The sequence below is a fragment of the Gavialis gangeticus genome, unplaced genomic scaffold (assembly GCF_001723915.1).
Source record: "Gavialis gangeticus isolate Ggan-Ray unplaced genomic scaffold, GavGan_comp1, whole genome shotgun sequence".
NCBI lineage: Eukaryota > Metazoa > Chordata > Crocodylia > Gavialidae > Gavialis > Gavialis gangeticus.
This window is the reverse complement of record NW_017729028.1, coordinates 28,794,344-28,807,204: the sequence shown is the minus strand read 5'-3', so window position 1 is coordinate 28,807,204 and position 12,861 is coordinate 28,794,344. Positions and strand designations below refer to the sequence as shown.

The 12,861-nt window shown below is 48.3% G+C and overlaps 1 protein-coding gene across 1 annotated transcript in view; it reads left to right on the top strand.

Annotated features, from left to right (window-relative positions):
* HADHA (hydroxyacyl-CoA dehydrogenase/3-ketoacyl-CoA thiolase/enoyl-CoA hydratase (trifunctional protein), alpha subunit) overlaps positions 1 to 12,861 on the top strand; it is a gene marked incomplete at its 5' end in the record, with an annotated part of 43,497 nt that overhangs the window by 8,617 nt on the left and 22,019 nt on the right. The window contains 6 exons of the mRNA XM_019520683.1: positions 2,348 to 2,486; positions 4,341 to 4,460; positions 4,536 to 4,638; positions 7,730 to 7,852; positions 9,726 to 9,844; positions 11,143 to 11,199. Coding sequence (XP_019376228.1) covers positions 2,348 to 2,486; positions 4,341 to 4,460; positions 4,536 to 4,638; positions 7,730 to 7,852; positions 9,726 to 9,844; positions 11,143 to 11,199 — 661 coding nt within the window. The remainder of the gene's footprint in view (positions 1 to 2,347; positions 2,487 to 4,340; positions 4,461 to 4,535; positions 4,639 to 7,729; positions 7,853 to 9,725; positions 9,845 to 11,142; positions 11,200 to 12,861) is intronic.

Below are 12,861 nucleotides of genomic sequence, written 5' to 3'. Positions count from 1 at the left end.
TTCTGGGTGCCACACTTCAAGAGGGATGTGGACAACATGGAGAGGGTCCAGAGGAGGCCACTCACATGATCAGGGGACAGCAGGGCAGGCCCTATGAGGAGAGGCTATGGGACCTGAACCTGTTCAGCCTCCACAAGAGAAGGCTGAGGAGGGATCTAGTGGCCTGTTACAAACTAGTCAGGGGGGATCAGCAGGCACTGGGGAAGTCCCTGTTCCCCCGAGCACTGCCAGGAGCGACCAGGAATAACGGTCACAAGCTGGCAGAGGGTAGATTTAGGCTAGATATTAGGAGGCGCGACTTCACGGTCAGGGCAGCTAGGATCTGGGACCAACTTCCAAGAGAAGTGGTGCTGGCTCCTACCCTGGGGTTTTTTAAGAGGAGGTTAGATGTACACCCCAGTACTCTTTCCTGCCATGGCAGGCGGTTGGACTAGATGATCTACTTGGGTCCCTTCCGACCCTAGAAACTATGAAACTAAATAGTCCCTAACCTGTTCTTTCACTACTGAGGGCTGCTCACCTCCTCCCCAAACTGTGCTGCCCGGTGCAGTATGGGAGCTGACCTTGCTTGTGAAGACCGAGGTAAAAAAGGCATCGAGCACTTCAACTTTTTCCTCATCCTCGGTCACAAGGTTGCCTTCGCCATTCAGTTAGGGACCCACACTTTTTCCCTGTTTTTCCTCGTGTTGCTAATGTGCTTGTAGAAACCCTTCTTGTTACCCTTCATGTCCCTTGCTAGCTGCAACTCCAGTTGCACTTTGTCCTTCCTGATTTCATCCCTACATGCCTGGGCAATGCTCTTATACTCCTCCCTGGTCGTTTGTCCAGGCTTCCACTTCTTGTAAGCTTCTGTTTTGTTTAAGCTCACCAAAGAATTCTCTGCTAAGCCAAGCTGGTCACTTGCCACATTTGCAATTCATCCTGCACATCGGGATGGTTCGTTCCTATGGTCTCAGTAAGATGTCTTTAAAATACAACCAGTTCTCCTGGATTTTTTCCTCCTCAGGCTGTCCTCCCAGGCAATCCTGCCCATCAGTTCCCTAACAGAGTCAAAGTCTGCTTTTCTGAAGTCCAGGGTCCATACACTGCCGCTCTCCATCCTTCCTTTTGTCAGGATCCTGAACTCAATAATCTCATGGTCACTGGTGCCCAGCTTGCTATCCACTTCTACATCCCCCACCAATTCATCCCTATTTGTAAGCTGTAGGTCAAGAAAAGCATGGCCCCTAGTTCCCTCAGCCTGTCCTCACAAGTCCTATACCCCAGCCTCCCAACCATTTCCTTTGCCCTTTGATGGACTCTCCAATGTGTCCACATCCTTTCTGTAGTGGGGGGCCCAAAACTGGACACAGGACTCCAGATGTGGCCTCCCCGGTGCTGAATAGAGGGGAAGAATCGCTGCCCTCAACCTGCTGGCAACACTGCTACCAATGCAGCCCAGGGTGCTGTTAGCCTTCTTGGTGACAAGGACACATTTGGCTTATACGTCCCAGAAGAACAGCTGCTTTCAGCTCTCCACACAAATTAAATTGGCCCTGGGGTATGTGGCAGTCTGCAATGCAGATATGCCCACACCAGCATGTCGACACGTCTTGACTGTGGCTTAGTGACTGCAAGGCCATCAGTGTATGCTGACTTGCTGCCTGCTGAATGCAGCCTGCTCTAAGGTTATCATGCCTGGCCCTCTCAGTAATCTGGGAGGCGTATTTCTAGACCACAGAATTTCCTGTTTTTCCCCCTTTTGTGGGGAACTGTTTCAAGAACTCTCTAGCCAGGCCTTTCCCTACCTGGCAAGGTCGTCTCAGCTATTCAGAAACGTGGGTCTCTGTCAGAACCTGAGATGAGAGGTTTAATATGATGTGTGCTGTGGAGGGAAGAGGCCAGAGCTGATGGAATGACCTGACTATCTTTGACGAGAACAGCTGAAAGTACAAAGCTTTCCTTGGTCTTGGCACTCAGATCCAGCTGTTTAGTTCCTGGCCAGCAGGCCCTACCACCCCCAAATGAAAGGCTTTGGCTAATGGAGTCTAATTGGATGAGCATGGAGGGGCAGCCCTCTGGTCACGTGCTCCTGAAAGCACTGTCCTGCACTCCCCTCTATCTTCCCCAGGCCCTAGCAATACAGCAGGCAGTGTATGCAAGGTTGTTTGTGAGCCCTCTCCCCAGCAAGGTTTGGGAAGTGTCTTGCACAAAAGGCAAATGTCCTTCACTGCTCTGCAGACCCTGCAGAAGTAAACAGTGCTGCCTGGCAGCTAATAATGTTTTGGGCAGTGGGGAAGTAAGCGGTTTGCTGAAGCTTTCTTGACCTTCTTGCAAAGCTTTTATGGGTCTTTCTGCCTCGTTGCAGCATGATTGAAGCCTGCAGAACCTCTCAGGAAGTGAGCCAGCTGTCTCAGGAAGGACAGAAGATGCTAGCCGATTTGGAGAAGTCACCCAAACCCATAGTTGCTGCCATCAGTGGTTCCTGCCTGGGAGGAGGACTAGAGGTAATGTGTAGTGTTTCAGCCTGGGTGATTTTGGAGAATGTGGCTGGATTTCTCAAAAGATTTACCAGGACTGATGCTCCATGTGTGTCTTTGAGTACCTGCTAATGGTGGGGGGGGGGTCACAGCACATTAAACATCTGCTACATTCTTCCTTCTGCTTGCATAAACATTGGACGGTTTCTCAAGCAGGGACAGGGCTGGGCTGGCCAGTATTTAGAAAGGACAGGGAAGAGGAGAGGCTGAGGGTACTGGGTTGCAAGAATATATGAAAGGGTTGTGAACAAACTTCAAAAATAGATTCTCCTTTAAAGGAGGAAAACGTGGGAAGCCATAGCTTTTCCCTTGCAGGCTGTCAGTTCCAGCCTTCAAGGGGTTGCTTGGGGCCCCCTATGCCCCACATACATGTGCCCCCTGCCCCACACACTGGGGGCCTGGGCGCAGGGAGTACTGGTTTGGGACTGGCCATCAATGTTTACAAATGGCTCCTGGTACAAAAGAAGCTGAGAACCACTGGACTAAATGACCTCCTGAGGTCCCTTCCAACTGTAACTTTCTATGATTCTAGAAGCTGTTGAGAATCAGTTATCTGCTTGGTGGCCTTGTGTGTTGGGACTGAGCTGATGCCCTTGTCCTGTGCCGAAGAGTGCACTGCTGTGGGACTGTCTTTCAGGCACACAGGTCCTGGCCACTTGCATTTCTTTAAGAGCCTTATTAGCGTGTGCAGGAGGCTGGTATCAGTGACCTGACCAAATTCCTGACTGAGTAGCTATCTTCTCGCATCACTTCTGTTGAGTGCAGTATTAACTTCATGACGCCGAACAGCATGTCTAACACTATCACACAGGGCATTTATACATATACCTTTCTGTCTCGCAACGCACTGGAGATCCAGCGTGTCGGAGCAGACTTGATTAATTGAGTCTGCTTCGCACGCAAGCTAACGCACACTGCGCTGCTTTGCATGCAGTTGTATACGTGGCAAAAGGCTTGTGAGCATGCAGAAAATGGCAGCGGTGCACTTTTGAACTAAAACACCTCCAATGTGTTTTAGTTCAAAAACTCGCCATCGCCATTTTCTCAGCACTGATGTTACAACTGCATGTGCCCAGTGCTGCAGCACAAACTTGTACAGATGCCCAGAGTGACTGCATCCCCTGACACTCGCTAGGCAGAAGAGTTTTAAACTCCAAAGACCTTGTGTTCCTTAGTGAAAGTGCTACTGCTCTCAGGGACTCTCCTACCTGAGGGCTGACTGGTGGGCCAGGCTCTGAGCTTTCCAATTGTGATAAACATCTGAGTATGATGTGGGTGTAGGGCTAGATCCACTGTCATGTACTGCATGAGGCAAATAAGATTGCACTGATGGCAGTAACTGAAAATAGCCAGGAAGAACAAGGTCAGCTGGCCAGATGACCATAGAAGAACCATTTCAAACCCAGAGCGGGCAAGCAATGAGTCTGGAGGGAGTCAGACAACTGTTCAACTTGAGAATGGAATATAGTTGAGAACAACGGCTGTAAGCTGACTGAGAGTAGATTCAGGCTAGACATCAGGAGCCACTACTTCACAGTCAGGGTGGCTAGGAGCTGGAACCAATTTCCAAGGGAAGTGGTGCTCGCTCCTACCTTGGGGGTCTTCAGAAGGAGGCTAGACAGTCACGTAGCTGGGGTCGTTTGAGCCGAGCATTCTTTCCTGCCCGTGGCAGGGGGTCGGACTTGATTTGCTCAGGTCCCTTCCGACCCTACCAACTATGAAACTATGGAGCTGAGGCAGGTTGAGCTCTTGGCATTTCCTTCACCAGATGCCAGTGAAAAACCAACTTGTATTTGTTACATCTCTGTCTCTTGCTTCCAGGTTGCCATCGCCTGCCAATACAGAATAGCAACAAAGGACAAGAAAACAGTCTTGGGCACACCTGAAGTATTACTGGGGCTCCTCCCTGGGGCAGGGGGCACTCAGAGGTTGCCAAAGATGGTAAGTGAAGACCACAGCAGTCCCTTCCCTCCACATGACTGTCTCTAGTGCTGACACCCTCTGTCTGCTTTCCAGGTGGGGCTTCCTGCTGCCTTTGACATGATGTTGACTGGGAGAAACATCCGTGCTGACAGAGCCAAGAAGATGGGGCTGGTTGATCAGCTGGTGGACCCACTAGGTCAGATGCAAAGGCACAAGAATTGTCTTCAAGTTACACCCCGCCAATTCTCCTTCGAGGATAGGGAATGATCTGTGCAGTGCAATTTAGCTGGGTAGTGGAGGCCTGGAAATGTTTTACTTTGACCATTTATAGCCAAGTGAATTGCAAAGGGTAGAATACAGGGTGGACCAGGGACTCCTTTAGTGAGTAGTTGAAGTCAGATAAATCCCTGCATCCTTGTCTGGTTGAAAGGAGAGCGTGATTGCTGAAGGCAGGAGGTCCCCTAAGGCCTGGATTTATACCATATAGATACTGCTCTTACTCTAGAATCAACTTCCAAGGGAAGTGGTGCTGGCTCCTACCTTGAGGATCTTTAAGAGAGGGCTAGATGTCTACCTAGCTGCGGTCATTTGAGCCCAGTATTCTCTCCTGCGCAGGGCAGGGGGTCGGACTAGTAGATCTACAAGGTCCCTTCCGACCCTACATCTATGAATCTGTTACTGACTTGAGGCTTTGTGGTGGAGATACATTAATCCTAGCATTGCCAGGCATTCAGTCTTGCAAACTGGCTGCAGTCAAACATGTCAGTGAGCCTAGTAGCTTCCATTGGTAGGGACCTACTTAAGTTGTGGTGAGAGACAGGTTTTTTTGCAGCCTGCTTGTGGCTGCTGATTAGCAGAGGGGCTGTGGAGGCCCTGTCCCTCACCACTGATTGGCTAAGAGGCAAAAACCACATAATTGCATAGCACATTGCTTGGAAATATCATATAAATTGCCATAATATTATAAATCTAAGTATTACATTTTAAATCTAAATCTTTGTATTCCAGTAAACATTTTTGGGGGGCAATTCCACGGGAGATTGCAGTCAACACTATTTTTGTGAAGATCCCCATTTTTCACAATTTCCATGAAAAATGCAAAACAGCAATTTAAGTAGGTCCCTGCCCATTGGTCATGCTTTTCATTGCATCCAAATAAAGTTCCCTCAGTGCAGGAACTGGGCAGAGAGACCCTCAGCGTCTGCACAGGATTAGACCTTTGTGTTTTTGGGAGTGGGATCAATTCTAAGACAGATTCTATTTAAAGAAAGGCAGTTTGGCGGGTGGGGTGGGGGGTTCTTTCTGTACAAGTTTCTCCGAAATATCACCAAAGTCTGTCCTCTTGCCAGATGGACATGAGAAATTGAATTGCCCCCAATTAGCTGCTGCTTCCTTTTTGTTTAGAAATTTTCCATAATTGTTTTTTGAAGCATTCCAGCTAGAGCTACACCTGCTTAGGCACCTGGGTTGTAGTCTGTTCAGGAAAAGGGATACTGGCACAGTTTTCCACACGTAGGAAGCCAAGACCATTGCTAGAACTGCCCAGATCATTTGGTTTGTAAGGAAACTCCATATATTTATATAGTTCATGAGCTGTGATTGCAAGCAGCTCTTCACTGCCTTTACAATAGGCCAAGATGATCTGGCGGTATGGCAAAGAGGTACTTGCTCACTGTTCAAATGTAGTGTCATTCTGAAAAGTGACCATAGAGAAACTCAACAGAGCAAGAAACTGTCATGAAGTCAGAACCTTGGGACCACCATGGTTTGCTTAGCAGCAGCAGGTCAACTTATAAATGAGAAGGAAGTTGAGACTGGCTCCTCCTTCTTAACATTAAGATGCAAATGGAACACACAGTAGCTTAATCACTGCAGTTTGAGTGGGACTGGAAACAGCATTTTTAATTAAGGTTTAAACAGCTTACATGAGCCCCTTGCCCATGAACAGGCAAGTGGGAATGAACACAATACTTCTCTTTTGATCTGTCCTGGCAGGAGACAGTGGAGTGATAGGGTCTTGGGAAAGTTGGTCAGGTGGTCTCATCTAGCCCAACCCCCTGCTCAAGGCAGGATCATCCTTGACTAAACTGTTGCAGGCAAATGTGTGTCTAGCCTGCTCTTAAAAGTCCAGTGATTTGAGATTCCACTGGACAGCCTGCCCCAGTGCTTGATCACTCTCCTAGTCATAAAGTTCCTCTTAGCCTCCAAGCAAAATTTCTTCTGCTGCAGCTTGAAGGCATTACTTCTAGTCCTATCCCCTATGGCCACAGAGAAAATACTAAGTTATGATTGTGTCACTCTTGTTCTGCCAGTGACAGGGGACTCCCAAGGAGACTAACCCTATTCCCAGAACTCTGCTGACAGGGTATTTAACTCCATAGTCAGTGAAACATGCCTCGCTTAGCTTTTGTCTCCCTTCAGTCTTGCGGGGTGAGGGAATAAGAGACTCACTAGAGCAAGAGACAGCTCTTGGGAAGGAAGTGTCCATGTTAGTCACTGGATGGGTGAGACCAGAACTGCTGCAACACCTGGGCTGGGGCCATGCTCCATGCCCCAGGCTGCATCATGGATGGAGCCTGCTGGCCCAAAACAAGGGTCAGGGGTCAGGGAGGAGCAGGCAGGGAACAGAGGCTCTACAGGTGGGGCAGTGGAAGATGTGGGAGAAAAGGCTGCAGCAAGGAGATGGTGGGGTGCAGAGCCAACAAGGAGGGAGCAGTTGCAGCTAGAGCTGCACCTGACCCCAGGTAAGAGCTGGAGCTGGAGCCGCAGCAGTCTCCTGCCCTTCTTTCCCATACTCAGTTCCAAAATGAGGTCTTTTTCCTCTGTGTCAAATAGGAGGGGGACAGGGCCTCATCTTGGAATCAAATAAATGCAGCAGGTTTTTAAATGGGATATTGCTGCATTTTGAGAGGTACCTCGAGTCTTGAGAATCACTCTTCTAGGAGAACAAGCCTGTCAGACCCAGCTACCAAAAGCCACACTGAGATTTGAGTTCTGAATAACGGGTAATATGCCCATTGTTGATGCCGATGTGTCTGTGTTGGTGCCCTAGTGCTGGAGTTAAATTTCTGTTTAAAGCCTTCTGTAAAGCAACTTACTCAGCCCTTCTGCCCTTGACTTCTCTTTCCAGTAACCCTGCAGGCTGGAACAGAGCAGTCGGGAACAGCAATGGATGTGTCCATTGGGTTCTCCCAGTAGGGAGAGAGCTGTTCCTTCCCAATAGAAATCTGCCTACCATGTGTTACTCTGCTATATCCACCCTAAGACCCTATCCTCTCTGCCCACAGGGCCTGGTATAAAAAGCCCAGAAGAACGAACAATCGAGTACCTGGAGGAGGTCGCTATTGACTTTGCCAGAGGACTAGCTAATAAGACTGTCTCTCTTAAAAAGCAAAAAGGGCTAGTTCAGAGTAAGTATCAAAGCCCTGAGCTCATCTTCAGTGCGTTGTAGCAAGTCGATTCAGCTTTGCCTTCCAGAGACATGGGCTCACGTGCACACTATACTCACATTGAGCAAAGAGGAAATATAGGTCCCATCCTGCTATGGTCCTGTTTAGAAAAGCACTTAGGGTGAAGGTAACAAGCAACTTGGGTACCTCAAAGGGGACTTTGACCAAACTCAGGTACTGGAGTCCAGGATACCAGCTCTCAGGCATCTTGATTATAACCCATCACATCTAGACCCACTAGGTGCCTGCCCTTTTGCCAGAAAAGCTATGTGGGGTCTTGCAGTTTGGGTACTGCACATACATGGTGGCAGCACAAATCCACAGCACCATGTGGTTAGGAGTCAGAGGTTGGGAGTGACAAATGTAGCCAAGCCATTAGTAGAGCCTGATCTGCTCTGTGTGCTTAGACCATGTTTAAAAATACCTGATGTCACTGAGTCTTGGACTCGGAGCTACCTCCATTCAAACTACAGTTTGGGGCAGGGAGAGCGGTTGCCTCTTACATATCAGCCTAGTGGTTAAAGCATATGCCCAAAAAGTGGGAAACCTGCTTCGCACACTGGATAGGTATGCTGCTTTAGAGCAGTGGGGCCCAGTGTTTTTGCTCTGCAGACCAGATGAGTGGTGCCAAGTTGGTCCATGGGTCAGATGCAGTCTGTGGGCTGAATCTAGCATGCGAGGCAGGCCCACCTGGGGCCTGATCTCAGCACATGAGGGTTGGAAATATGGCAGCAGGGGAGTGGTGCCACTATTCCCCCACTGGCAAATTTCTGGGCTCAAAGGCAGCCCAGTGGGCTGGTATTGAGCACCCGATGTTAGAATCATTGTATACAGTGCCTGGCAGGGACTGGAACTGGGGAGTAGACGCTTCATCTCTTGGGGTTGCTCCCTGCTGCTATAGCCCAGCTTTAAACATGGAGGGTGGCTCAGTCCAGCCTTGCCCACCCCTGGCAGTCCTGGGGGGTCGACATTGGACTCCCTCAAACTGAGAAGGGAGTTTGAATCAAGATCACTTGCATCTTGGGTGGGTGCATGCTCTAACTACTAGCTACTTTGTGTTAGGCTAAGGGAGTCCCCATCACTACCGACTGTGTCTTAAAGACCAGAACAAACCAGTTGCTCACTACACAAAGGGGTGCCTAGTGTGGTGAAGCCCAAGTGGTGGCTTGGGCCTGTGAAATGCCAGTTCTGTATGTGCCCAAGTCTGGGGAAGAGATAATTCAGACATTCCAGCCTGAGCCTGTTTTGGCTGTAGGGTCAAAGTAGCACTTAGATGCCTAATAGGTGAAATGGGATTTGGGTCACTCTGGCACCCCCCAGTCTGGGCATCAGCTGTCATGAATCCTACTCCAGGCTGAGTTCTCACTGTTTAAATTGTAGGCCCACAGGTTTAGGAATTCCATCTCAGGCATCGGGTGCATAATTAAGCGTGGGAACAAGCAGCTTTGCCCTGCCACTGTTGCTTTGGATCTGGGCCTTGGTTACCTACTTCTAACACAATCCTCTGGCAGAGTGGAGGAAAGCATTATATCCTGTGAGGCATGAAATCCTGCCCCATTGAAGCGAATTGGAGCTCTGCCATTGGTTTCAATAGAAGCAGGCTTTGGCCTTAAATGAGATTTATCACAGTGGAGTGGATTGTAAGAAAGTTCTGCTCTAAGTGCCCTGTGTGCCAATCGCTCCAGTGCCAGCTACAGCTAATTGTGTTTCAGATGAGCAGCTCCCCCTCTGTTGGGAACATCAGTGAGAGCTGTAGCATTCATGCCATTCAGCTAGCTAGGCAGCCCTGTGAAGGCTGGGCTTCTGAAGGGTGTTGCCTTGTGCCGTCTTACAGAAGTGACAGACTTCGCCTTCTCGATTCCATTTGTGAGACAACAGATCTACAAGACGGTGGAGAAGAGAGTGCAGAAGCAGACCAAAGGTCTCTATCCCGCACCCCTGAAAATCATCGAGGTAACCAGCACATTGAGGCCCACGTCACTTCTGGTACCTGAGACTGGGCCTACAAGAACATAGCTTCTGCCAAGGGCAGATGGGTCTCCCCTTGCACCTAAAACAGCCGTTGCTTCAAGAATTAAAATGGCCACACCTCTAAACACTTAACCTCCAGGCTGACCAACCCAGGCTGTGTACTGCAGGTTTGCTGGGATTAAAGTAGCTTCCAAAAGGAAACAAATTCCAAATCAAGCATAAGATACAATAATAGCTGCTACAGGAACCAGCCTGGAAAGCAGGAGGCTAAATACAAGATTTCTGAATTGCCTTTAGTTTAACTTGATTAGAAGGGGGCTTTTTTCTTAAACAATGCCACACCAGTAGGACAGTACTATCCAATGACTAGCTCTGCAGAAGGCCATGGCAAGTTAGATTCCCAAGCAGCTCAGACTATTTGGAAAAGTTCCCTACAAGTAAATCTTTTAAAACTTTTCAAATGGAAATTGTTCAAGAGGTTGCTAACTTCTGAATTACTCTTGGATGCAAACCTTTCAGCTCCACCTGCTGGCCAATTGGCAGCAAACACCTGAAACCCCACATTAAGTTCCACCCTACAGAAACAATTCCATTATCTGAAGCTGCTTCTCTGATTAAACTGGCAGATTTAGAATCATAGAGCAGTGGGGCTGGAAGGGACCTCCAGAGGTCATCTAGTTGACCCCACTGCCTGAGGCAGGGTCATCCCTATCCATACAATTCAGTACAAATCCTTGTCTGACTTATTACTAAAACTAGTCAGCCATTTGCACAACTACAGGACATGACACCCCAACCTGCCACAGGCAGAGTAGGAGGTCAATGGAGGGCAGCATTCTGCTGCTGCAAGAGTTGTTAAAATGCATTTGAGAGATCCAAGACAGAGGACCACGTCCCGTGCTACAAAGGAAGGCAAAATCCCTGCAGTCTAGTCTACACCAATCTGCCCATGGGGTAAAATTCCTTCGTAATCCCAGATATAGTGACTGAGCTGACCTTGAGCAGATGTGCACAGCCCTGTAGTCGGGAAACTCTGGGTCTCAGTCCCAGCAGAAGCTATGGTTGAGGTCTGCTTTGTAATTCTTCTGGCCTTTTAGAGTGAAATCTTCCTTGGAAAACATGGAACAGAAGCCCAAGGCTTTAAAGGGTATCGCACAGAATAGGGTTGGGGGAGTTGGGAGAGGGAGGCTGACATCCTGTTGACTCTTCATGCATTGTTTTGTTATAACAGGAATACTGTTGTATAGAACTAAACAGCCTTCATGTGTCTCTTTGGCTAGGTTGTAAAGACTGGCCTTGACCAGGGGAAGGAGGCTGGCTACCTCATTGAATCTCAGGTAAAAACACTACAACTTTAGTGTATTTTTAACTATGCACGTGCATCAGGCTTGGAGGTTTGGGCCACTTGCAAGGGAAGGTGGTCTTCCGAGAATGTCCTAGGAGGGTGCTGGTGATGTGGGCTGCCTTTCAGAGTAGATGGGACATGCTTTCCCCTCATGCATTATATACTTTAAAGCACTAAAATAATACGCTTTCAGTATTGTCGGTTTGGTCAAAGAGCCTGCTGTTCTGGGCAGTAGGAACTGTGATAGACTAGTAAAGTAGTCAAGTGCTGCTTGCCAAGAACACTGCTGGGGTGAGGAGTTGCTGTAGTTTCCTGTCCCACATGAGGCTGGCCTCCTGCCCAGCTGGAGCCAGTACAGGTGACTTCAGGAAGTTTCAGCAAATCCTCTGCTGGATATTGAGGGAATAACTTCAGTGGTTGCCTCATGCTTAAGGCAGAAGGGCTCACTCCCTTTAGATGAGGGGCTTTTATCCACAATATTAAGTATCTTTAGAGTCACAGAAAATTAGAAGGGACCTCAGGAGGTCACAGCTAGTCCAATCCCCTGCTCAAAGCAGGGCCATCTTCAACCACATCATCCCAGCCAAGGTAATCCCAATTATTCACTAATCTGGTTTTGTGTGTTGTGGTAAATTGGCGTCTCGTGTGGTAGCAAGTGTTGCAGGTGGCTTATTCATCATGCAGAGAGTTTGCTCTTTTAAAACACTTCTTCCATTTCATTACCTGTTTTCCTTCTCTGAGATGGGCAATAAATGTGCCCATGTACTTATTCCACGCCCATCATGATTTCACATTTCTCCACCATATCTCCTCTCCATCTGCTTATTGAAGTATGTCCAGTCAGCCTACTTTTTAGATACGTATATGGCTTGAACTGAACAGCGCTCTAATACTGTGTCATTAGTTCCTGTTCTTTGCCTTGTACATCTTAACACTTCTTTTCTTTTGTTTTCTGGGTGTTGCTTTGCACTGGGCAGGTGCTGAGTCCACAACAATGCTTAGGTCTCTGTCCTGAGTAGCCGCAGGTAACTTTGGATCCAGTAATGTAAATGTGGAATGCAAATGCCCTTCAACACCAGTCTCCTCGCACTGTGTCAAGGCTGGATTCATTCACATCGGGTCCATTCACCAGGCCTTCTAGGACCTTTGTTGTTCCAACCTCTTGAATTGCTTAAGAATGTTCTCATCTGTACTCGTCTGCATCTCAGCGTAGACTATGTTTAGGTCTTTATTTGGTTTCAATCCATGTACCAATCCTTAGGTTAGCAGCAGAGTGCCCCTTTCAGTGTTAAAAATTGGCCACTCATTTTCCCTCTAGTTTTGAACTAGAACAGGATTTTACTCTCACCCTCTGGCTGCCTGTTTGTTTTATTTTATTCCTTTTAAGAGTTCTTCTTGTGCAGGATGCTGTGAGATGCATTTGAAAGGCAGAGATGGAACTGGGACTAGCTTCCCAGATTAAGGACAATAAGAAGTCCTTTTTTAAATACATAGTGAGTAAAAAGAAGGTCCCGGGTAATGTGGGGCCCTTGCAGGATGCGCTGGGAAATTTGGTCGTCACACCAGACGACAAAGCTAACGTGTTTAACGATTTCTTTGCCTCTGTCTTCCTAAGTAGGAACCAGAACAGCCACCTCCCTGCTGGGCCCCCCTC